Genomic DNA, 27,565 nt, shown 5'->3' on the forward strand with positions numbered 1-27,565 from the left:
ATCCAGGTCCTGGACAATTTGAAATGTCAGAAAGAATTTACATTTGACCCCGTAGGCAAAGTCCTTTTTTTAGCCAACCAAACATTTTCTGAGAAAATTGTATGTGCCAGGCACTGTTGAGACAAATACAAATAAAATAATGTTCTAGAAGCTCATAATCTGGTGGAAATGAAAGATAAGTAAATAAATCATTACAACACATTCTGAGAAGTACTATAATTGTGATAGATTTAAGAGGTGAAAATGATCATTTATTATATTTTTAATTTTTTTCTGTTGCATAATAAGGATAAATCATAGATAACTTCTATTTTTCAGGCCAGAGTAACTGAATGGTTGTGCCAAATATTAACTAGAAAGAATGGTACAGAGAATCTTTTCGGAGGGTCGAGAGAAAGATGGGTTGGTTTTCTTTTCAATTTAAGGTGACCACAGATATTTAAAACACAGACACAAGATCTCTGGGAAAAATAAACAAAGAGGCTACAAAATACTATGTTTCCCATTCTACTAGTTTTCTACTTCCAGTGGAAGTGCCAGTGACTGAAAATGGTCAAACCAGGAATAAAAATCCATTGCTTTTGATATCTATGTAGCTCTTTCTGACTTGTCCAGTTAGTGTATCAGATTCAACACCAACCTCCGATTTCATTATCTTGTCCTATCACTACAACTCTGGTGTCCTAGAGCCAATAGGTCCTTTCTATTATTTATGTGAATGAGGTTCATCACCTAGGCCTGCTGATAATTCTGTCCTAGTATAGCCCAAATATGTCCTTTTCCCATTGCTACCCATACAATCTTGGATTAAGTTCATAGTACCTTAAAGCTGGATTTCAAATTTCTACCTCCGTCAAAAATTATATAGACCTTACAAAGCTTATCAGTTAAAAATTACTTCTCTGTTCAGTAAGCAGCAAAAATACCCATCAATATATTTACTGTATATCCCTCTTCTATTTTTTTACCACAATAAAAAGAATAATTATTTTGGGGCCAAAAGCAATAGTTTAATGGCCATGCTAATAATAACTAGATGAGTTACCTTGGTCAAATCCTTTCACTGCTCAAGGGCTTCCTGCTACCTCTGTATAAAACGAGAGGCTAGAACAAGATGATTTCTTTCTATTAAGATTATGTTAACACTGATAAGTCTTTGTTTAGTTGAAAATGCACAGTGAGATACACTCACTAAAGAATTCCTTCATTTTGTCTGAGGTAGAACTATGTAATAATTAAAATTTTGTTTCTTTTACTTATGTAAAGACCTAGTGACAAATATAAGTCACCCTATAATCAGGAATTTTGATTAGGATATACTGGTTCATAAGAAGGCATTTCTGTGCGTTTACTATACGCTAGTTAGATCTTTTAAGTTTCTTAATTTGCAAGTTTATTTCGTTTTTTAATTTTATTTTTTTATTAGTTTACATTAAATTATATTCAAAACTGGTTAAGCTCTAAACCCTAATATAGAACTTGTTAATAGTGACTCATGCTGTCAAAGCAACTACAATCCTCTGAAATAATTCTTCTCATGTACTAGTCATTAGTTTTTAAACCCACCTTGACTTGAACATGAGAGTGAAGAAGAGAAGTGCTGTTTATGTTTCTAGGATGATGTATTAACAAACTGCTTTAAACAACGGTTTATAAAACCTTTTAGGCCCAATAACTACTTTATTAGGACAAAAATCCCCATAAGCTCTACCTAACACTATTGACTTTTATTTGACCCCATTTATTGTATTAATAGGAACTTCAAAATGGAAAGAGACTTCTGGTGAAACATAGATGTTTTACTTTCTACTTTCTTCCAAATGTCATTGAAATTACAATAATGGAAAAATTATGCACAAACCCACAAGAGCAGAAAACAGGAGAGGAAGCAGTAGCAGAAGATGAGTAAGTGGTAACTCACACAGCAGATCAGAGAAAGCTAAAATCTAAACCTAAGGGAAGGAAGCCAATGAGTAATGAGCAAATTCTTGCTATAGAATCCTTTCTAATCAGCTTTTTGTTACCTCACTCTTAAATAAGGAAAATATAGCAAAGGATCCCAAGGCATTTGAGGGAAGGCTCTAAATATGAGAAACAGGTACCAGAATAAACAGAAAAAAAAGGAATAAAGTAAAAGAGAGACAATGTAAAGAACCAGAAAACGTAAAACAGACATCAACCTTCTACTTTATGAGAGAGCAAAGAGCATATGGCACCCATGAAACAAGTTTTAAAAGAGGTGGGGGGAGAAAGCAGTGCTTTCAACAAATAAAGTAGAATGGGGAAAAAAAAGAAACGGAGACAGAGCTCATAGATTAAAAGACTTAAAGTGATATCAACCAATTGTAAAATACAGACGTTATATAGATCCCGATTCAGACAAACTACCAAAAGAAAAATGAATCATAATAATAGGGACAACTGGAACTTGAATATTGGATATCTGTATATTAATTTTTTTTTACTTTGATATTTACTTTATTTTTTTTCTTTTATTTATTTTTTAATTTTATTTTTTGGTTATTCAATTACAGTTGTCCCAGTTTTCCCCCATTGCTCCCCCCCCCCGAGCCCATCCCTACTCCCACAATTGTATCCCTCCCCGCTGTCCATGTCCATGAGTCATTCATACACGTTCCTTGACTAGACCCTTCCCTTACTTATCCCCCTTCTCTCCCTCCCCGCTCCCCCCTACTGACTACTATTCTAGTCTTTGCCTATTTAGTTCGTTTGTTTGTGTTGCTCTTTAGTTTCCTGTATTGGGTGATATTATATGGTATTTTGCTTTCTTTGCCTGGCTTATTTCACTAAGCATAATTCTCTCTAATTCCATCCATGTCGCAAATGGCAGGAGTTCCTTCTTTCTTTCTGCTACATAGTATTCCATTGTACTATAGATGTACCACAGTGTTTTGATCCACTCATCTACAGATGGGCACTTAGGTTGTTTCCAGCACTTGGCTATTGTAAACAGGGCTGCTATGAACATAGCAGTGCATAGGTTTTTTTGAATTAGGGTTTCAGGATTTTTAGGGTATAATCCTAGCAGTGGAATCGCTGGTTCAAAAGGCAGTTCCATTTTTAGTTTTCTGAGGTAGTTCCATACTGTTCTCCACAGTGGCTGCACCAGTCTGCATTCCCACCAACAGTGCACTAGGGTTCCCGTTTCTCCACATCCTCGCCAGCATTTGTTGTTTGTTGATTTGTTGATGATGGCCATTCTGACAGGTGTAAGGTGGTATCTCATTGTGGTTTTTACTTGCATCTCTCTGATGGCCAATGATGTTGAGCATTTTCTCATGTGCCTATGGACCTTCTGTATGTCCTCTTTGGAGAAGTGTTTGTTCAGGTCCTTTGCCCATTTTTTAATTGGGTTGTTTGTTTTCTTGATGTTGAGTCGTATCAGCTCTTTATATATTTTGGAAATCAGTCCCCTGTCTGTGATGTCATTGGCAAATATGTTTTCCCATATGGTTGGTTTCCTTTTCGTCTTGCTGATGTTTTCTTTTGCTGAGCAGAAACGTTTTAGTTTGATGTAGTCCCATTTGTTTATTTTTTCCTTTATTTCTCTTGCCTTGGGAGATGTATCCGTGAAGATATTGTTACGTGTGATAGCTGAAATTTTCCTGCCTATGTTTTCCTCTAGGACTTTTATGGTATCACGGCTTACATTTAAGTCTTTGGTTCATCTTGAGTTTATTCTGGTATATGGTGTAAGTTGGTGGTCTAGTTTCATTTTTTTGCACGTCCCTGTCCAGTTCTCCCAGCACCATTTGTTAAAGAGGCTCTGCTCACTCCATTTTATGTTCCTTCCTCCTTTATCAAAGATTAGTTGACCATAGAGGCCTGGGTTTATTTCTAGGCTTTCAATTCTGTTCCACTGATCTATGTGTCTGTTCTTATGCCAGTACCAGACTGTTTTGGTCACAGTGGCTTTGTAGTATTGTTTGATGTCTGGTGTTGTGATTCCTCCCGCTGTGTTCTTCTGTCTCAAGATTGCTTTTGCTGTTCGGGGTCTTTTTTGGTTCCATATGAATTTTTGGAGGATTTGTTCTAGGTCTGTGAAATATGTCATTGGTATTTTAATAGGGATTGCATTGAATCTGTAAATTGCTTTGGGTAGTGTGGCCATTTTGATGATGCTGATTCTTCCCATCCAAGAACATGGTATTTGCCTCCATTTATTTGTATCTTCCTTAATTTCTTTCTTCAATGTTGCATAATTTTCAGTGTACAGGTCTTTTATCTCTTCGGTTAAGTTTATTCCTAGGTACTTTATTTTTCTTGTTGCTATAGTAAATGGTATTTTCTTTTTTGCTTCTGTCTCTGATATTTTATTGTTGGTGTACAGAAATACCTTAGATTTCTGTATATTTATTTTGTACCCTGCTATTTTGCCAAATTCACTTATTATATCGAGTAGTCTTTTAGTGGATTTTATAGGGTTTTCTAGGTATACTATCATGTCGTCTGCAAATAGTGATAATTTTACTTCTTCTTTCCCAATTTGGATGCCTTTTATTTCTTTGTCTTGTCTGATTGCTGTGGCTAGGACTTCCAAGACTATGTTGAATAGAAGTGGGGAGAGTGGACAGCCTTGTCTAGTTCCTGATCTCAGGGGGAATGCTTTCAGTTTTTGTCCATTGAGTATGATGTTGGCTTCAGGCTTCTCATATATAGCCTTAATGATGTTAAGGTATGCTCCCTCTATTCCCATTTTGCTGAGTGTTTTCAACATAAATGGGTGTTGTACTTTATCAAATGCTTTTTCTGCATCTATAGATATGATCATGTGATTTTTGTCTTTCATTTTGTTTAGGTGATGTATTATATTTATTGATTTGCGAATATTAAACCATCCTTGCATCCCTGGGATGAATCCCACTTGATCATGGTGTATGATCTTTTTGATGTATTGTTGGATCCTGTTTGCCAAAATTTTATTGAGGATTTTAGCATCTATGTTCATCAGTGATATTGGCCTGTAGTTTTCTTTCTTTGATGTGTCTTGACCTGGTTTTGGGATTAGGGTAATACTGGCTTCATAGAAAGATTTTGGGATTTTTCCCTCTTCTTGGATTTTTTAGAATAGTTTGAGGAGGGTAGGAGTTCTTCCCTAAATGTTTTGTAAAATTCACCCGTGAAGCCATCCGGTCCAGGGCTTTTGTGTGCAGGGAGATTTTTGATGACTGTTTCAATTTCCTTCTTTGTTATTGGTCTGTTGAGACTTTCCACTTCTTCTTGATTCAGTTTTGGAAGGTTATATGTTTCTAGAAATCTGTCCATTTCTACTAGGTTGTCAAATTTCTTGCCATATAGTTGTTTGTAGTAATTTCTTATAATTGTTTGTATTTCTGAGGTATCAGTCGTGATTTCTCCTCTTTCATTTCTGATTTTGTTTATTTGGGTCTTCTCTCTTTTTTTCTTAATGAGCCTGGCTAGAGGCTTATCAATTTTGTTTATTTTTTCAAAGAACCAGCTCCTAGTTTTGTTGATTTTTTGGATTGTTCGTTTAGTTTCTATGTTGTTTAATTCTGCTTTGATCTTGATGATTTCCTTTCTTCTTTTTGCCCTAGGCTTTGTTTGTTGTTGCTGTTCTAGTTCTTGTAGCTTTATGGTTAGGTTTTTTATTTGAGATTCTTCTAGCCTTTTCAGATAGGCCTGTATTACTATGAACTTCCCTCTTAGGACTGCTTTTGCTGTGTCCCATAGGTTTTGGGCTGTTGTGTGTTCATTGTCATTAGTTTCTAGAAATTTCTTGATTTCCTCTTTTATGTCTTTGTTAACCCATTCGTTATTTAAGAGAGTGTTATTCATTCTCCATGAGTTTGGGTGTCTTTGATTTTTTTCCCTGAGGTTGATTTTTAGTTTCAAGGCATTGTGGTCTGATTGATATAATTTCAATTTTCTTGAATTTGTTGAGGCTTGTTTTGTGTCCTATTATGTGGTCTATCTTTGAAAATGTCCCATGTGCCTTTGAAAAGAATGTATATTTTGCTTCTTTGGGGTGAAAAGTTCTATATATATCAGTTAAGTCCATGTGGTTTAGTGTGTTGTTCAATGCCTGTATATCCTTGGTGTTTCTTTGCTTGGATGATCTGTCTATTGTTGATAATGGAGTGTTGAAGTCCCCTACTATGAGTGTGTTGTTGTTGATATCCTTCTTGTGGTCTTCTAGTATTTGCTTTATGTATTTGGGTGCTCCTATGTTGGGTGCATATATGTTTATCAGTGTTATATCTTCTTGATGAATCGTTCCTTTAAGTATTATGAAATGTCCTTCTTTGTCTCTTTTTATTGCCCTTGCTTTGAAATCCGTTTTGTCTGATATGAGGACTGCTACCCCAGCTTTTTTTTCAGGTCCATTTGCTTGGAATATTTTTTTATATCCCTTTACTTTCAGTCTATGTAAATCTTTTGTTTTGAGGTGTGTTTCTTGTAGACAGCAAATATGTGGGTCCTGTTTTCTTATCCATTCCGTTACCCTATGTCTTTTAATGGGAGCATTTAATCCATTTACATTTAAGATTATTATTGACATATATTTATTAATTTCCCTTTTGTATCTCTGTTCCTCTACTCTTTTTTTGTTTTTTCTCTTCCTTTTTCTTAGAATATTCCCTTTAGCATCTCTTGCAATGCTGGTTTTGTGGAGATGTATTCTTTTAGTCTTCCTTTGTCTGAAAAACTCCTTATTTCACCTTCTATTTTGAATGAGAGCCTTGCTGGGTAGAGTATTCTTGGTTGTAGGCCTTTGTTTTTCATATACCTAATTTTTAGGTATATGATAGTTATATATTACTTTTTTTAAGAGTCTTCATCTTTTACAGATACATATCTTCTGTTTCCTTTTGTAAATGTTTGCTACTTACCAGAGTGAAAAATGTTCTTAAAAATGGATGAGAACAGGAAAATGTAGGGAAAAATATGATAGAAACAAAAAAGGCCACTAGAAGAGTTGGAATACTTTCCCAAAACTGAAGAAATGAGTCTCTAAATCGAAAGAGGCATCCTATACATAGTATGAAGAATTTTTAAAAGCCACAATAAGAAATACAACTATATCAATTTTAGAACACCAGGGATAAAAAGTAGATTGATTATAAAGACTTTCAAAGAGGAAAAGCAGCTTATACACAAAGACTGGGAATCAGAATGGCAATAAACTTCATAATTGCAACACAGGAAACTGGAAGACAATGAAAACAATGCCTTCAAATATCTGAGGGAAAATTATTTCTGACCTAGAATTTTACACCCAGCCAAATTATAAATTAAGTGAGGGGGTAGAATAAGGCATTTCAGACATGCAAGGTCACAAAAAAATTTACCATCTATTCACCCTTTCTGACGTAGCTGCTAGAAGACATGTTCCACCAAAACTAGAAAGTAAACTGAGAAACGGGTAGATACAGAATTTAGGAAAAGAGAGCTAACACAGCAAAGATGTGAAGAAATTTGACTCTAATGTATCATTTAGCTCAGAAACAATCTTTACAAAGCTGTAATAATGAAAACAAAACATGAAGAGGGAAATTGTGTGTGGGTGGTAGTGTAAGACAATTAAACCCTAATATTCCATGTTAGGACATCAATAGATTATGTCTCCAAATGAAAACAAAAACATTACAATGTAAGACTCCTGAATGTGGAGGTAAATGGCAGGAGCAGCAGCTGAAGAGGTGAAGAGTCATTGCCTTTTGCAAGTCAAAAATTGGGATAGGGAGGAGGGTACGAAAAGCACGGCTATTTTATAAGACTCTATGCACATATTACTTTGATAAAAATAAAAATTAAATTTAAGAACATATCAAGAATTATCCAAGGGGAAGGGTCTAGCCAAGGAACAAGTATAAATGACCCATGAACATGGACAACAGGGCTGAGATTGACTGTGGAAGAGGGGCAGGGGTGGGTGGGACAGGGGAGAGCAACGTGCTGGGGAGGAATGGGGCAACTGTTATAGAACAACAATAAAAAAAATTATACAGCAGCCTACAATTCAATAAGTCACATATTTCTGCTTTTCTACGGTCTCTTCTATAGCTCATATCTGTAATATTACATACTTATAGTAGACAAATCTGTTATAATTGTTAACTTACATATTTTCAATTAAGTTCATTTTTGTGATTACATTTTAAACATTTCATTTAAATAATATCCTATTAATTGGTATCCAATAACTTTCTCAACATTTCTGTTTTTCAATATTTATGTTGATGTCTGTTCTTGATATTATAATGTTACAATGAGAATTTTCAAGTGCAATAATAGCTCTGTACGTGCTTTCCCATTTATGTTTTCATCATATGAAATGGTAACTCATTATTTCATATACATTGTTTTTTCCGCAAAACGGGACATTTTCCCAAAGATTATTTCTTTTATTCTACTGCAAAAAATTTATTCTGAAATCCTTTGATATTGCAACGTTATTTCTTAGGAACTCCTAACTCAATCATTCCTTTCACTATTATTAGTTGGAATTCTACTGTGAGGAAGCACTCTCCCTTGTTCCCCATTAATTAATGTATGTATTAACTCATGGATTCTTTATTCAGTGGGGTCATAATCTATCACTATCATTATTTATTTAAATATTTAAATTGTCCTAGATTTGGCTAAAAACCCTTTAATCAGTTCCTTATATTTTGTAATATTTGAGGCAAATAATTTCTTGATTTCCTATTTATACTATTTTTCATTGTATGAAAGAAATATTTTTTGCATTATCAGTTTATTTGTAATTTGTAATCTGCTCCATATTTCCTCACAAATTTTCTATGTGTGTTAATTTGTAAAATTTACTTAGATTGTTATTACAGTATAGGGTTTAAGAGAAGACTATTAATTTTTCTGGATTGCTAGGAGTATTTCAGACAAAATTTATGAAATAATTATTTAATTTCCCATTGTTCTATATACCTGCTTTGTTATACAGTACAGGGAGTACTCAATAGTTTTGTAACAAATCTATTAAAATTTAATATAAGCACTTTTTAAATTTATTTTTGTTTGTTTGTTTGTTTTTTTAGAGAGAGGGGGAAAGGAGAAAGAGAGGGAGAGAAACGTCAATGTGCGGCTGCCTCTCATGCACCCACTACTTGGGGCCTGGCGTGCAACCTGGTCATGTGCCTTGACTGGGAATCAAACCAGCAACACTTGGTTCGCCGGCCGATGCTCAATCCACTGAGCCACAGCAGCCAGGGCTAGTATAAGTACTTTTATACTATTTTGTTCCACTGACTTATATGTCTGTATTATTTGTTCCAACAACACACTGAATTATTATTACTTTAAATAAGCTTTAAATCTGATAGAGCTTGCTCCTTTGTCATTCTCCTTCTTTTCTAGAATACTCTTTGAGGTGTGCTTTTCAAATGAAATTCTGAATATTTCAAGGAAAGATATAACTGGAATCTTGAGGATATGGAGCTAACTCGATGGCTAGAGGAATACTGAGACTCTTAACAACAGTTTGCCTTCTCTAAAAAGAAGTGGGCACTTATTTCTTTTCCTGGTATCTTTTGGTTTCTCAGAGTTTCATAGTTTCTGTCACATATATTATATACAACACAAATCCTGTTAGATACATGAAAACGTGTATCTATGCAGTTTTTATAACATGGGACTCATGAGTATAGTTATAAAGTAGTGATATAAAATAGGACACTGAGGACATAATTTAATTCTCTGGTCCTAGCAAGAATCAAGTTAAGCAGAGATTGGATAAGAAAGAAACAAAATGTATTTGGGAAGGGAGCAAGAGAAGGAGAGCAAAGGACAATGTTTATAAAGAAGGGTGAAATGTCTTAAAATGATGATAATGCCCAATGTGGGTAACTTATTGGGAAGAATAACATCAGAAATAATAAATGATCATCACCAATGTTCCTTCCAGAATATTTTAAAAGCTTTAGAAATCACAAGTAAATTAAAGAAGAAAAAATGATGTTAGGAATCAATCAAGATTTTTTGGTAAAATAACTAATACTATTAAATAAAAGATTTAAGTATTTAAAAATCTATGTACAATTTCTTCTAAATGATTGCCTACAAAAGCCAAATCTTACATTACATTTTTTCAAAATCAGAGGCCTGAAATAAAACCTTATTTCATCATAAGATTTTAAGAAAGTCAAGATGATAGAGTCCTTAGAATAAAATCTATTTTGCATCCAGTAAAACAGTAAGTTTTCAGAACATTAAAATAATTACATTAATTTGAAGATAAATGAAACCCAGTTTTAATCTTCTAAACTTCTACTTGCCTAAAGCCCAAGATGAATTTATAATATATGTAATACTCTTTTTATAACATGGCAACTCCTATTCCCACCAGTCATATGATTCCTAGCCCAGTAAGAAAAATTCACTAAAAGAAAGTCTACATTTAAGATAGCAACAGGAATAGATTCAGAATGTAAGTGGCCTAGGAGTTGCATAATGTCTATTGAAATCTTTTAGTTTATTTATATTACACGAACATTACAAATAGTAGCAGCATTTACCTTTCAACGTGGCCTTCTTCAGTACTTTCATGGCATAAAGCTGTCTAGCATCAGAGCCTGAGATTTTTTTGACTAAGAAAACCTGTATTTAAATAAGAGAAAATACGTTTTACAAAGTTTCACAAATTATACCATTGTTAAAATAAGACCCCTGAGCTATATCATTTATTACTAGAAAGAGTCTGATATTTCTTTTTGTTTGCCAAATCCCAAGGAGCATGAAGACAGAAACAAAAAGTTTTAAGCTGTGTAGCAATTAGAGAAAAGTCTAACATGTTTAAAGAATAACAGAGATGGTGATTGCTCTGCTTTTTAACAAAACAAAAATTTTTCTGATTCCATTTGTTATATAGGAGTTCCCCTTGACCCCAAATTTCCATTCATATGATTATTCGTTGATGAAAAGTCTTTTCTATATATGAAAATTGCACATAAATTTCTCAGTGCTGGGCAGAACAATTTAAAACACACTGAAGAAGCTCTATTCACAAATATCTAATGTAACAGTAAAAACTCAGCTTTTAAAAATCAAATGATCACATACAGCTAAATTCCTAGGTATGGCATTGAGCATCTTCATTTTCCAAATATTTTTAGCTCCTTTCGACATATACTGTGGGATTTATACAAAGCAAATCAAGCCTGCTCTAAATAGTTCATGGTTGTGCTATAATATGGATAATACAAAACTATCAATAAATTTCTTCTACTCCTTTGAGCATTAGTTTCATGCTCTTTTCCATCAAACCTTTAAACAGGTCTGCAAATGAACCTGAATTTGAACTCGTTTTTTCCTACCCATTCTTTTCTAGCTACTGAGCTGCCACAGATGGGAAAGAGACAATTACAATCAAGAATTAATTGAGGTTCAGCCCTCAATTATCTGCACTAGCACACCAGACTATTAGCACAAATTAAAAAATAAAGATTCATTCAAGTGATTCTAGGGCAAAGCAGAGTACCTCACTTTGAGGAATTGTGCCAAAGGTAATGGGCAATAACTTCAATTTGATTGAAGAGTATCAGAACTTGCAGAGAAACCCTGATGCAGGGTACGTTCCTCTCCCCAAACCACTCCCGCTCTCCCCCTTTAACATGCACTACCCTTTAATTCCTTCCAGCTAGTTAGCAGTGAGCCAACCTAGGGAGAGAAAAGCATTCCTTAAAAATTTTTATTCACTGATTGATTTTTAGAGTAATAGAGGAAAAGGGGGAAGGGGGGAGAGAGCAAGAGAAAGCGAGAGCGAGTGAGAGAGAGAGAGAGGGGAGAGAAGAGAGAGAGAGAGAGGGGAGAGGAGAGACAGAGATTTGTTGTTCCACTTATTTGTGCACTCATTGGTTACTTCTTGTATGTGCCTTGAATGGAGATTGAACCCATAACCTTAGTGTATTGGGACCATGCTCTAACCACTTAAGCTACCCAGCCAGGGCCAAGAAAAGCATTCTCAATCAGGGTAATTTCTAAGAATGGAATAATATTCAAATGTTAATGGTTATCAGAGATTATTAATATTTTTGAATAGAAATAAATTCTAATTAGGTGGAGGTGATTAGGATTTATCTGATATTTATTCATTTTTAAGATTGCCTAATTAAGCTTCTTTGTGCCATTGAACAGGAAAAATTCTCGTTGTGGATTCCAAACTTTTTGCATCCTTCTCTGAAAGCACATTTTTAAAACTTTTCAGGACTTCTTAGTTTGTAAAGGACCTTCACAAGCATTGGATTGGTAATACATCATAACGGTAATTTTGGGAGGTAGGCCCGTTTTATAGCTGCCCAAGCTAGGATTAGAGAGGTAAAATAATTTGCCGAGTGTTACAGTGGAGGTACTGGGACAAGAACCAAGCCAGCCACCCAGTTTTATGCTGCTGCTCAGGGTGCTCTTAATCCAGTTCCTTTGGCTGTTCACCAGTCAAGCATAGCAAGAACAGCAGCAGTCCCAGATGTCATCGGATCTTCCCCCACCAGAGCATTTCTGACCTTTCGAACTCCCCCATGAAGCTATTCTAGGCCCTGACAGGTCATCCCTTTTTCCTTGGCTTGGACTGGCTTTTTAGGATGAGTAAGAAAGGAGACGCCCTGTTTTTAATGTTTGCTATTTATAGTAAGGTATTTAAAGAAATACAGGGAGAAGCGTGCTAACTCTGGGGAACTTAAATATTGTGTTCCTTGAAAATCTCATGTATACAAATAAACCCCTCTATTTGGGTTTATCTGTAAACATTGCATAATAATAAAATTTCACAGCAGATGTTATATACTTGGCCTTGTATCATTTGTCACTAATACCCTATGAGGTCAAGGACTATTATTTATTCATTAATTCCTTTCTAGAATTATATGCTAGGTACTGTGCTATTATTTCAATGCTGAAACATGGTACAAGGCATGGCCCCTGCACTCACAGAACATATAGTCTAGTGTGGGAGACAGCCAATGAACAAATAATTATACAAGTGAAAAAAAAACTAATTGTGGTGAGTGCTGTAAAGATGAGGTACACACTGTTGAGAAGGTAAAATAGAGGAATATGACCTAGTCAAGATGGCAGGGAAGACTTCTTTGAAGTCATAAGCAGGAGGGAAGCTAACTAGATGTGAAAGGCTTGGAGGTGGGGTGGAATGTTTCAGGCAAAGGGAACAGCATATGCAAAGGCTGTCTAGTGGGGTGGACTCTGGTCCTTAAGGACTGAAAAAGAAGGCCAATGGGGACAGAATACAGATAGTGAAAAGTATATCAAGTCATATTGAGGTAGCCAGGGATGAGACCTAGGGGATCTTCAGTCATCTTCAGAATTTGTCTTTATCCTAAAAGCGAAGGGAGGTTACTAAAGGGTTAAGGAGGTGGAATATGAGATGAGCTCATGTTGGCTGTCAAGTAAATAATGGCTGTAGGCAAGAACAGATTTGGGAAGCTCAAGTTAGGAGCCACCTTCAGGAGGCCAGGAAGAAATGGTGGTGTACTGACTGGAGGAGTGGCAGTGGAGAAGGAAAGGACAGGTATGATTCCAGAAATCGTTACTAAATCAACAGGACTTGTTGACTAACTAGAAGAAGAAAAAGAGAGCTCCAAGAGGTTAACTAACTTGCTCAAGAACACAACACATATCAAGTAAGTAGAAGAAAAAAATTTGAGTCCAAGTCTGGCTGACCAGGGTTTAACTTGCAACCATTATGTTCTGCTGGTTAGTCTATATTTGGATGAAAAGCATCACTTTGGGTTTGAGGGAGGTTAATGGCTGTAACAAATTATGTTAGCCAAGAGTTGCTAACTAGTCCCATAAAAACACAAAAGAGAGCTTAAACTGGTGTTGTTTTAAAGCTTGCAAAGCATACTTTCAAATGCTTCCTCACAGAGAGGGAGTAAGGAAGCCCTGCAAGCTGAAAGCTGAACGTGAGCTCAGAATTTTCCTCTCGCTGAAAAAGGGACTAGCTAGGTCAGGCAGCAGTGATTACACTGCTGTACTTCTCAAAATGGAGCACTCGAAGAAACTGACAAAAAGATGTTACATCTACTGGAGCAATTTTTAGCAGGTTGCTTTGGGAAATATTTTTGATATTAAAAACAAACACAGTTGACAAAAAGCAACCTTTGCATTCATTATAAACTGTAACTCCCCCAACTTTCGTACTTGTGGTAACCCCCACACTAGTTTCTTGGGAGGACCCATTCACTTCTTGCTGGTATTCAAGACATTGTGGAGGAAAGACTGAGGCGCATTGCAAGATCACCTTTTGATCTACAGGAGGACTCAAAGAAGTCAGTGTATCCAGGGCATATTTTGTGATTTTTATTCACTCAAGAAATGCAATTAAAAGAGGTCATATGGTCTTGAAGATAAAATGAATATTAAGTGAATACTACCAATTTATGAAAGTTTTCAACATATTTTTGAATGACTTTATTAACTTTCCCACACTTACTGATAGTGAGAAATGTAGAAACACAGAAAATGCTTGTAGGGAGATCACATTCGCAGTATTTCATAAAATATTTCTGTTCCTCATCCATATAAAAATACACAAATTCCAAAAAATATATTTTTAAAAAGCGCATTCTCATTACTTACCTTTCCAAATGATCCCTGCCCTAATACTTTTAGAAGTTCAAATTGGGAAGGATCAGCCTTTTCATGTCCTTCCTTTACATGATGTGTGATTGCAATTTCTTTGATACTGCCTTCCTCCTGTTGACACAAATAAAAGGGGAAAAAACAGAGTCAGAGCTACTTCCTCCAGCTATAAATCAAGCAATATAACTGTAGTATATATTAGAAATCCTCAAATTAACATACACAAGGCACTGTCACTGATCCATTGAGTAAACAGAAAACATATGCCAAGCAAATATACTTTCAAGTTAATGTCAGAGACAGAATAAAACCAGCCTACAACACAGGCCAATTTAACCTCTACATAATATTAGCACTGAGTATTTCCAAGTCTTCATTCTTCCTATGGGAGATAAATAGAATGAGTAGTTTTCATGGGGTGAGGGCAAAGGGTGTAAAGTCTGAAAACAGATCAGAGTAATGTGCTATGTTCTGACATGTGGTTGCATTATGTATACCAAAGCTACGTACAAAAAACCCTGTTTATTGGGAAGAGGTGTTGAAAAATATTCCAGGGTGAAAGTGGAGATTTCTGCCCTCGACAAGGCCATTTGAATTAGTATGCTTAAGTTTATTGTGTTTGGAATGTCTAAGTTATGATCTATTTCTATGACTACCTGAGATCTGAAAGGGGAGAAAGGAATAACTGTAAAACAAAATAGCTCTAACTCTTAAGTCAAAAAATATTTAACATTTGGAGGATTAGACACAGGAAAAAATGATTATTCAGCCTGATGGGAAAATGGAAGGTCTCAGAGTTAAGAGGATTTTTTAAAGACAGTGGACCTTTCAGTATATTCGAGTGAAGCTGTCAGAAAAAGAGAAAGGTCGACAAAATACGTAAATATACATAGAATTTCAATCACGTATTCACCCTGCGGTAATCAGATTAAGTGCACCTTATTTAATCAAGACACATACTATATGTTACAGCCAAAAACTACAATAAACAAAACTAGAAATTATGTAAGTCTGCCAAAGACTATCTTTTCTTTTTGTTGCCTACAATATGATTTTTTCTAGTGCGTAAGTACTATTAGTAGAATCTAAATGTGTTATACAAATGTAAACATTTTTATTACTGTTATATTCCACACAAATGTTTGAGATCAATTAACACTTTCTGAGGCACTCACAGAATGTTGGCAACATAGGGAATTGCAAAGATTTCTCAAAAAGATATAGCAGGGTATTCTAATGTGGCAGTTTTTGAAAATGAGCAGTACTGTAAAAGGGAAAAAAGCTCCTGTCAGACGACCAAAAAGGAATCCGGAACCACCATTTTACTCTGCAGGACAGAAGCCGTAATTTGTAGACGGTCCTACTACCTAGGCAGTTTAATCATTTTAGACTCCCAAAACTTTGGCAACAATAGTAAAACAATTCCCTACTATGGATTAGCCTTTATTTTCTCAGTTCACATGCATTATCTCCTTTCATTCTCACAACAATCCTATGCCGTAGGTACAGAGAGAAGAATCCAGCACTTCTCTCCAAATGAGACCAATGTGTAAGGGCTTGAGAGTGACAGCTGTTCGCAACTACATTAGGAAAGGCAGGAAGCAAATTACTCAATTCCTTTTTAAAAACTTTCAAGACACAATGTATACGTGCAACTAAGTAAGATTTACATTAAAATCCCGCAAATATTTGTTAAAAGCACCTACCACGTATTAAGCCGAGGTTAGATGCTTTTTAACCTTTTATTTTATATTTAGACTTCTTGACAAATCTTTGATTACCTATCAACGTTAGAGAGGGTTGACGATAACACAGTGGAGTACACCTCAGAGCAAGCAAAAACGCTTCAGAATTCTCTGTGAATTCCCCCATTGACCACTAGGACAATTTAACAGATCTTTTAAAGGCAAAATGGTTTGAATACTCAATAGTTTGAAGTTTAAAGAGATTAAGTAAAGATCTCAAGCAAGTAACTGGCCAATTTTGGGCTCAACAATTACAGGTCTTCTGACCTCTAATAACTTCTAAAACAAAGCTCTTAGATTTCACCACACTGAGACTATCAGCGTCTCTTGGTGTTTCCCCATCCAAACGAAATTATTTTCCTCATCTTTGTAATTGGTCAGTATCTCCTGGGTCAGTTAGCTAAACTGATTAGAGAAGTGGTCTCTGAACTTTTGGTAGCACATCCTTACCAGTAATAAAAATCAGCATATACCCAATATTTGTATACTTATTGGCTTGTAAATTATATATATGTAGTTTTTGTATGATTAAATTATATACATTATAGATGGAAATGAAACTATAAAGATGTTTTTCTCTTTCTTTTCTGTATCCCAAAGTGCTGTCATATCACATTTTGAAGACTAGTGGATTAGTCTCGAGGTCAAGTTCATGGGTTAGATTCCAGCATGTGCCAGTTAGCTTCCTATGGAAAAAACTCTCTGTTCAAGAGCCTAACTAGAATGTAATGGCCAGTTATGCCCTTAAACCATGAGTCTGTGAAGAACTATACTATGTAGTGTTCTGTATGTTTTACCCCTTTATTGGGCTGTAATATTTTATCATCTTATATTTCATAGCAAATATCTACAATTGTCTGTCACAAATAAAGATGCAACACAGGCAGGAAAGGATTGCTGATGTCTACTTTTCCTTTCCTCTGTCAAACAAATTACTAAAAATGCAGTCTCCCTTTAATTCTTTCATTCAATAAACATATACTAAAACACCTACTATGTATCAAGCATGGTACTGGAGATACTTTTCATTCTTTTTCTATTTTCAATATCATCCAGGTATAATCCTTCATTACTTTTTCTGTAGAAAACTGAAACTAGCTTGGTTACTGATAATACCCCTTTCTGCCACTGTCAGTTCAATTCATCCTCTTGACAAATTCATTTTCTGAAAGTAGACAGCTCCAGTCATATGACCAGAATGCTCAAAAACGCCTCCAAGTTTTCCCAAATTAAATGCACTGCTTCACTTTGGCAATTGAGGCCCTCTACAATAATATTTTGTTTTTAAAATAAAAAGCAATAAATACATGTATGCAAGTGACAAATCAGTGACAGAACAGCTTATGATAAAAAGCAAATCTCTCCTCGTCCCCATATCTAGGCTTTTAAAAAATACTAGTTTTTCTGCACTTAATTTATTTCTTAGTTTGTTAAACTTTAAGACAATGCTTACCAACTTAAAAATTAAGATGAAGAGCTTACTTATATTATGCCCCTTGCTGCCATCAAGTTCCTCCCCATTATTTGATAGTTACATTACTTTTATACACACCTCTTGTCTTTTCTATCAGCTTTGGATATAATCCTAATTCCTCACTTTGTAAAAAAAAAAAATAATAATAATAATAACAATGCCCATACATTCTTTCTCTCAGAGTTCCCCCCACCTACTACTAGCTGTATTTTTACATTTTTATTAATATTAAGACAATTAACATTCTCTCCTATAACCACAACCAAATCCTTCATGCTCTGTCCACAGACTGATTCTAAAAGCTGAAAGACTATACAACGACACCCACATTTTCATGACAATATATTGGTCAAATGCAGGCTAGGAAGTATATCAACTTTCCTTTTTTTATAAGGGCCATAATAGTGACTTCCAGGGCAATCTAAGGGGGCTTAAAAAATACTTCATCAAATGCTTAAAGTCACAATATATTTTAACTTTGATTTTCATGAATTTCTTGTAGTTTTCTATTTTCCTCTCTACCAGCCCCACATCATTCTTGCGGGGAGGGAGAGGTTAATTTGACCACTATTCTTCATCTTTTCTTAGCCCTTATCCAAACTTTCCCTTCTTCTGAGAGCCCTCTGCCCTCCCATTGGGAGTGGTTGTTTTCTAGGCCTTGTTGCACAGCTATTATCTTGGGATATCTCTTTCCTGGTTGAATCCACTATTCTTAGTTTCCATGTCTTTGTCTTTCTTGGATTACTCCCTTGTAACTTCCTAAGAAAGGTGATGTAGAAGAAAACTTTCTGAACCTCATATATCTGAAAATGTCTTTATTTTGTCTTCACGTTTCTACAGTTTGGCCTGGTACCAAATTCTAAAATAAAAATGATCTTGCCTCAGAATGTCACTACCATTGGTCCATCGCCTTCTAGCAACCAGTGCTGCTGAGGTGGGTGATGCTAGCCTGATGCTCACTTGTTGGTAGGTGACCTGGTTTTTTATTCTGGAAGCTTTAAGAATTTCCTTTGTCACTGTACTTCTGAAATTCCACACTAGTGAGATAAATATGGATCTTCTTTCCTTTAGAATGCTAGCCAGATGATTGGTGAACTTTTATAATCTAAAGACCTGAATGCTTTACCTCTGGGGGAACTCTAACATTTCTTTGATAATTTTCTACCATCCATTTCCCAGGGTTTCTCTTTTTGCAGCTCATCTATTAGTTGGAAATTGTATGTTTGGAATGGAATCCTTTATGTCACTTATCTTTTTTCTCCTATTTTTCTGAGACTTCCTTGATTTTATTTCCTTACCTTTATACTGAACTTTTTAATCTGGGAAATCATCTAAATAAATTTTCAAGTAATCATTTTCTCAATGTTTCTTTTTTTTAAATAGCACCTTCCTTACTCCTTACCCTCTCTCCCACAAAGTAAATGCAATCATTCCAAATCTTTTTAAGGATACAAACTTGAATTTTAAAAATCTTTTTCTAAATTGGGGCTCAGAGAATACAAAAACTGCTCTTGGGGGTAGACAAAAGAGATCAATGCCTATGGCTCAAAAACTTGTCACTGTTTTATCCTCAATATATATTTCTGTTCCCTCCAAGTTTGATTTTTACTAAGCACATCAACTATTTTCTGTCTACTTTTATGTATATGTGAAGTCACAGAAGCATAATATACAAAATATCCTTGGTTGCTATCTTGATGCACAGATTGTGCTTTCTTTTCCCAAGTTATGGGATCGTGAGTATTTTAGAAATGAATTTGAGGTTCAACTAGAACAATACTACTACTGCTTGGCTAGTCTTGCACAACAGGTAGAAAAGCAACAATATGGCCTCCCACTAGCTCATACGTGGAATCCAATGATATCAATGCAGAGAGATATATCAAATTTCTGAAGGCATTGATAACCCAAGGACAGACTGACATTTGCATATAACAAACATGTCTTATGTCACTAAATAAGTCTGTTACATGAAAACACAGAACTAGAATTTGACATTTTGTAAAACTGTTTTTGCCTGTAAGTACACAGTGAAATGACTATAATTTTATGAAAAAAAAATTTTAGCAATGAAGTATAGCACAGATATAAGTTATATTCATTATAATTACTCTGTGAGGCTCATATATTCATTAACACAAAAACCTTACTTTGTATATTTAAAATTATAATAAATTACATATTTTTACAAAGTGTGTTTATTTTATAAGCAAAGGTCTAGTTGTAGGCAAAATTGTGAGGCTGGCAGCTGGTCTATATCACAACCATGTATCATTCATCAATACTCCCATTGCTTTAGACCAATGATTTTCAACTGGTGTGCCATCGCAAGAGTTTTTAAAACATGCAATACCTGACTATTCAGGGGCACTGACCTCTTTTCCCTTAGATCGATCAAATTAAAGAATGACAACAGCCAATACAATAGCCATCTGATGCGAATGAATCAACATTATACTTATTTTTGTCAGATTGGCAAAACTATACTTTTTGGTGTGCTGCAGAATTTTAGTAATTAGTTTGTCTACCATGAGATGAAAAAGGTTGATCACTGCTTTAGATATTTGCCACCCCAAGACTCTGTGTTCAATACCCTCAAGCTATATATTAGAATTCATCCACTCATCCATTTAAAAATTTATTTATTGAGTACCTAATACATGCCAGGCATTCTTTTAGGTGCTTGAGATACACAATAAACAAAAAAGACTAAAATCTCTGTTTGGGGGAGAGACATAATAATAATAACAATAACAACAACAAACAATTATTATTATTCATGTTCGAACATGATACATACCACGGTATAAAAAGGTATTATGTTGGGTAACAGGGATCAGAAGTACAGGAATGGAAAGGAGGGTTTGCAATTTTAAATAAAGGCATCAGGGAAGGCTTTATTGAAAAGATTCTATTGGAGCAAAGACTTGAAGGAGGTGAGGAAGCCAACCACCTTTGAGAAGAGCATTTCAGGCAAAAGGACAAGCCAGTGCAAAAGGCCAGTGTGGGAGCACACATGGAGATGGGTGTCTCTGGATCAGAGAGCACATGAAGGAGAGGAAGAGAAGAACAGGTCTGAGAGAAGACTAAAACTCATGTTGTTCTCATGTTTTCACTTCGTTCTGATTGCCTGCTCCGAATGGAAATGCTTCTGATCTATGATGTACTTACTATCTTAGGCCATTCAGATTATGAGCCAGGTACTAGGCTAGGTGTTAACGGATACTAAAATAAAGATTATCTGCCCTCTAAGAATTTACCTAGGGTTTCAAAGATTCATTATTGGATAAATATTTATCTGTTGAACCATGACCCCTGATAGATAAAACAATCAAATCAGTTAAAAAATACATAATTTTAGGAATTCTGTAAAGAATGTCATTTGAGACATCACAGAAAAATGGCATAAGAAAATTCATGGATAGGTGGATCTCCCCAGCCACACAGAAAGCCACTTCGTTTATTTCTTGGGACCAACAAAAGGTCTGTAGGTTCTGTCTTAAATGGTCTTTAAGGTTAGCCTTTTAGTGGAAAAAAATTGACTTAATGGTTTTTTTTTTTTATCTTGAGAGGGAAAGAATACAGTTTTGTTCTTAAGATGTAAAAAAGATTAGAGAAGAAACTAAAATCAATGCTCTGTATTTGAGTTATAGAAAATCTAATGGTGTAACATGCTAATATTAAGAAAACAAACTGTGTGATATTAATTGATTTTAAAGAATGATTCAACATCTGGCATTATGCCCTGCCTTGTATACATAATTTCCTTTTTCCTCCCCTCCCTTGAGTCAGGAAGTGTGTTCTTAAGGCATTTGTATTCTCTAAATTGTTTTGAATGTCAGAAAATATTGTTGAAGCTTGAAGTAAAACATTAAATATTCCTTGGTAAAAGCCAATAAATATTTTCTAACCATGGATATGTAACCAGTTTTTGGCTTAACATAGAGACCTTAAAGTGAAAAATGCATACTTTATTTACTTCTTAAAAGTAATTCAAGATTAAAGTATCACTCCCTATACAGATACCAATAGTTCTATAATACGTTTTTTTTTTAATTTTTATTTTAAGAAGGTATCTTATTTTTTTTAGATGATAGAGATACATAAAAATTATTTGGCTGGGACACATAATTAGGCTGGTTATCCAAGCTATGGTGAAAAAACACATTTTAATTTATTTTACATTACAATTCGACCCAATCCAATTTACTTGATTTGCTAATGGATGATAAATACACTGAGCATTTTTCATTTAACCAAATTCTTAAAAAAGATTATTCCAAGCCAGCTTCTTGTATCCATGTTTGAGAAAACAGTACTGCTGGTTCTCCAGACTAGTATTCTCAATCAGTGACACAAAAAGCACAGTTTTCTCCCAGTCAACAAATTTAATTCTCTTTACAGAGCAGCAGGATAGCACAATTCTCACAGCAAAATATCAAGTTGATTTGGCAGAACTTCAGATTAAATATAGTGCAAATTACCATTCACTAAGCACATTTTAACAAAGCAGTGCTTTGAAAACTGCGCCTATTCTAAGTTAGATAAAATTACTTGCTTAAAGTTACTTAAATATGGGTGATTAAAAACTTCAAACTTTTAAAGGAACCGTTTTCAACAAATATCTGATTTTAAGTTCTTTCCTGTTTGCATTCTCCAACCCATCAAAATATTGCTTATATTAATCTCCTCAATATTAGTAAGTTCATAATTTGTTCATGCCTGGTTTAATATTGAGAGTTATAGTCATCCATTTTACTATACAAAATTACAAACACTAGCAAGATAAAAATTACTCCAGCACTACAAAGCCAATGTAAAAATAAGCTTACAAAATATACAGACTTGAAAGGTATAATATTCAAATGGATTACTTTTAGTAAATAAAAATATAATCCTTTAAAAGTACTACAAAAACTGGCTTTGAACTTCGAAAAGCATCTTAAAAGAACATATAAAGTAATTGTTTAATTAGTATAATCATACTTAGCACCAACTAAAACATTTTAGTCTTTAATGAAGTTGAATAAAGCTTACCTGTATAGAACGAACACGAAAAGACAAAAATTTAAACATGGCTACGAAACCATGATGGTGAGAAAAGAATTTCTGACCGTAAAACTTAAGTTAGAAAGGGAAGGCCAAGCCCCTGCAAAGTTTTCTCCTACCAGCTGTTCCGGCAATTAGAAAATTTCCTGTCAGGCGGGTCCTGAAATACTAGAAAAAAGAGGCCTGACAATTTTCCTGTGGTAAAAGAAAGGAGAAACAAATGGCGAGGGCACTAATGTAGCTGATAGGTAGAGAGGCTAGAACAGGAAACCAAAACAGATTTGCTGATAGCAAAACCCTGTTGAATAGTTCTTAACGCCTGGTTCCCAGAAATCCAGTGAATTTTCACAACCAGTGAAGTGAACATTATTTTACTTCTGAATCCTGAGAAATGCCAGTATTTCTTAACTATACGACTCTTTAAAAGCAACTGAAACTAGTCAGCACTATTAAAATAAGTCATTAATGTACATGTGAAATTTTACCCTTTGTAATGTTTATACACAATTCAAAGGATAGTAACAAGACTACTTTAAGACTATATATAGACATGTCATGGGTGTTCCCTGTCAATGAGCAAGAGTTTCATAACTATGGGAAGAAAATGACCACATGCAAAAGAAACTTTGTGATTGTGATATAAGGACAAATTCTCCCTATCTTAAATGAAAGTGAATTACATTTAAATTCACATTTGTTATAAACATCAATTATTAACCAAGTTACAGATTTCAAGGCCCCGAGCTAAAACTCACATTCCTAGTTGATAAAAATTAAATAAAAAGTCCAATTCCTAGGTTACTCTTGAGCAAATGGAACACTTGCTAAAGAAGTCAACCTGAAAAAGGAGGGAGGGGTAAAGCTACCAGACAATCCTTTACTCCAGATCTCATACTCTAGAAGCTTCTAGAAATTCTTCTAATGTATTTTTGCTTTGTAAAATATTTTTTAAAGTATGCCAATAGTCAGAACATTATACCAAGACAGTGGCGTTTAAACAAAGCCAAAGGACAGAAGCATTGAGAGTGTGGGCAAAATGTGCTACTTAATGTACATCTCATCTATGTGGAATCGACAAATCCTCAAACCTTAATCTACATTGACAATACAAATTTAATAAACTTACAAACATTTCAAAACCTGAAGACCTTCTAAAAACACGATGAACAACTGGCTCATTTTCTGGATGAAGGAACTATGGTCAGAGCAGGCATGTATATGATGATGGAGCTATCTGTAACAGGAGCTCAGTTCAGCACTCCTGTACTGAGCAAACATTAATGAGAGTGCCCACTAGGTGCTATAGGTACCACATGAAAGGCTAGGGGCTCTTCCTGCTATATCAAATTTTATGGCAATGTTCTGTTGGGTTGGCCAAAAAGTCTGTTATGTATGTTCTGTACGATGGCTCTAGTAGTGCTTAGTTGTCTTTAACTTCATTCAAAATAATTTTGTTAGATCGTATTGTGAAAGCTGTCATATCAGCATGCATTAAAAAACTCATTAAAATTGGTGAATTTTGGGGCAGCCATTTTAATATTGAAGATGGAACAAAATACACAACATTTTGATGTATTATGCTTTATTATTTCAAGAAAGGTAAAAACACAATTGAAACGCAGAAACAGATTTATGCAGTGTATGGAGGAGATGCTGTGACTGACAGAATGTGTCAAAACTGGCTTGCAAACTTTCTTGGTACTATTGACATATTGGCCAAATAATTCTTTGCTGGGGGGTTGTCTTATGCATTGGAAGATGTTTAGTAGCACCCCTGGCCTCTATCCACTAGAAGCCAATAGCGGGAGAGAGCCAACATACTCAACATTTCCAAATCAATAAAGTTATTGGTGAAAATAAAAAATGTGTCTTTTATTTTACAGAAAAAACATAACAGACGTTTTGGCCAGCCCAATATAAATGTTCCTGCTATATCAAATTTTTATAATGTTCCATAAATGATCTAATGGAAGGTAAAGAATATAAAACATTTCTTCAGTTCTGGCCAGTGTGGCTCAGTTGGTTGTAGTATAGTACCATAACTTATAAGTTGTGGGTTTGAATCCCAGTCTGGGTACATATTACCCCTGGTCTGGGCGCTTACAGGAGGCAACCAATCGATGTTTCTCTCTCACGTCAATGTTTCTCTCTCTCCCTTCCACTTTCTCTAAGAACAATGAAAACATCCACAGGTGAGGAATAAAAAAATAATGATAAATTTAAAAAATTTTTTCTCAAGGAGAAAAAAAAATACCCTTATGTAACCGAATATATTAGCATCAAATAGAACCCAAATAAATATCCAATATAAAACTTTAAATTCTGCCTGGGAAACTGTGCACTTCTTTTGATTAAAAATGCTAACCTTAATTTTTCAGCAAGGATAGCACTTAGAAAGTTTTCCATCAGAACACAAACCCTCCCATCTCACTAAAGGAATTACTTAAGGCTCTTTACAATGCTGGAAAAGGGCAGTAAGGCTAAGACCGTCAAGAAGAAGGAAACATCATGCTTACTGCACAACAGATTAAGATGTACAAAACAAAATAGAAGTGTCTCTGTATGGAGCAGTCATCAACTTTATTCAAGTAATACTTAATAACAGAACAACCAAATAACCTCTTTCTTTGGAAAGTAAAGGATTAGTCTAAATTGGCTTTCATGACTACTGATGCTCAGGTTAACAAGCTACGTTTTGCTGTGCGTTGTGTTTTTTAATATTAGCAGTATAAAAATGAAGCAATATTTCAGAGAGCAAAATCTGAAATTAAGTCTCCCTGCGTTGAAATAATACCTTAATTAAAACAGCATGGGACTTCTGGTCAAGATGGAGGCAAAACATGCTTCGCCTCCTTCAGCAACCACAGAAAAAATTACTACTAGACTTCAAAACAAATAAGACCCAGAACCGTCAAAAAAGGAGCTGTATGGAAGTCCGACAACCAACGATTTAAAGAAGCCACATTCTTACAGATGGGCAGGAGGGGCGGAGAGGGATGGAGATGTGGTGTGGCACGGAGAGGCGGCAGCAGCGGAACAGATGGTCTCACATTCACGTGTGATGGATAAAGAAACAGAAGGCATACCTTAGAAGCAAGCGATCCGAGCCCCAGGCCAGAGCACACAGCCCAGGGTTCCAGTGCCAGGGAGGTAAATTCCCATAATGTCTGCCTGTAAAAGCCAGTGGCGGTTGGGGCAGTGGAAGAAAACTGCCAGATTTTCAGGAGACTCCACTTAAAGGGTTTACACAGACTTAAAATGTACACAGAACCACCTCCTCTGGGATTCAGCACCAGGGCAAGACCTGTTAAGGGCACCAGTGGCACAGGTCATTGCCAGGCAAACCTCCAGAGGCAAGGCAGTGGCACTGTCCCCGCTCCAAACCCTTGACCCACACAGAGCCACAAAGCACTGCAGCGGGTTGCCCTGCCCAGGCTATTACTTAAGGTTCCACCTCACACAATTTACAGGTGCCTTTTCTACAATAGGTCACACTACTTAGGGAGTCAAAGCAGCTCTACCTAATACACACGGAGGCTGCCAAACTGAGGAGACAAAGAAATATGGCCCAAATGAAAGAACAGAACAAAACTCCGGAAAAAGAACTACACGAAATTGAGAAAACCAATCTATCAGATGGAGAGTTCAAAACACTGGTGATCAGGATGCTCAAAAGAACTAATTGAGTACAGCAACAAAATAAGAAAGACCCAGGAAGAAATGAAGGTTACACTAAGTGAAATAAAGAAAAATCTACAAGAACCAACAGTAGAGGGGATGAAGCCAGGATTCAAATCAACGATTTGGAACATGAGGAAGAAATAAGCATTCAACCAGAACAGCAAGAAGAAAAATGAATTAAACAACAACAACAACAATGAGTATAGTATAAGGTGCCTCTGGGACATCTCCAAATCTACCAACATCTGAATCATAAGGATGCCAAAGGAGAAGAGGGAGAGCAAGAAATTAAAAATTTATTTGAAAAAATGATGAAAGAAAACTTCCCTATTTTGGCAAAGAAAACAGACATACAAGTCCAGGAAGCAAGTCCCAAACAAGCTAGATCCAAGGAGGCCCAAAACAGGACACATCAAAATTAAAATGCCACAGTTGAAAAATTAATCCCTGCCTTTTGTCATCTAGTAGTTATGGATTGAATGATGTCTTTTAACCCTTTTCGCCAAATCTGTTGCCCTCAGAACACAACAAGGACACCAGCCTGTTGAACCAAGCACGCCGTTGACCGGAGGCAGCCAACTGACCTGGAGTCTGCACGATCCTTCCCCATGTGGGAAGGCCACCCTCCCCTCCACACCCCCACTCTTATTAGGGTTTTCTGGACCCAAGGGTAGGTAGGACGACGACCATGTCCAGCTTGAAGCAGCTAGAGGAGCTTGAGACCTTCGCCCATTGTCCTTTACAAGATTACAAAGGGTCCTAATATTTGAGAGGGGGGGGGATAGTTAATTTTTACGAACCAGGGGTATGGACTTGGGGGGGATTGCTGGGGGAGGGGGGAGCTGGGGGGAGGGGAACAAGGGGGAGAAAATTGGAACTGTTGTAACAATATAATCAATAAAAAACATTAAAAAAATAAAAAAAAATAATAAAATATATGTATGATGCTAACATAAAAAAAAAAAAATTAAAATGCCACAGGTGAAAGATAAAGAGAGAATCTTAAATGCTGCAACAGAAAAGCAGA

At 35.6% G+C, this 27,565-nt stretch overlaps 1 protein-coding gene across 6 annotated transcripts in view; it reads right to left on the reverse strand.

The window, feature by feature from the left end:
* RPS6KA3 (ribosomal protein S6 kinase A3) overlaps window positions 1–27,565 on the reverse strand; it is a 110,426-nt gene that overhangs the window by 43,019 nt on the left and 39,842 nt on the right. For 5 of the 6 annotated variants that reach the window (XM_090265341.1, XM_090265344.1, XM_090265342.1 and 2 more), the window contains 2 exons: window positions 14,587–14,703; window positions 10,515–10,596 (listed from right to left, as the gene is read on the reverse strand). In XM_090265341.1, coding sequence (XP_090121467.1) covers window positions 10,515–10,596; window positions 14,587–14,703 — 199 coding nt within the window. Of the gene's footprint in view, window positions 1–10,514; window positions 10,597–14,586; window positions 14,704–22,845; window positions 22,909–27,565 lie in introns of those variants that run through there. The other variant, XM_090265345.1, reaches the window with a different exon arrangement.

The sequence above is a fragment of the Furipterus horrens genome, unplaced genomic scaffold (assembly GCF_987537825.1).
Source record: "Furipterus horrens unplaced genomic scaffold, mFurHor1.1.pri manual_scaffold_17, whole genome shotgun sequence".
NCBI lineage: Eukaryota > Metazoa > Chordata > Mammalia > Chiroptera > Furipteridae > Furipterus > Furipterus horrens.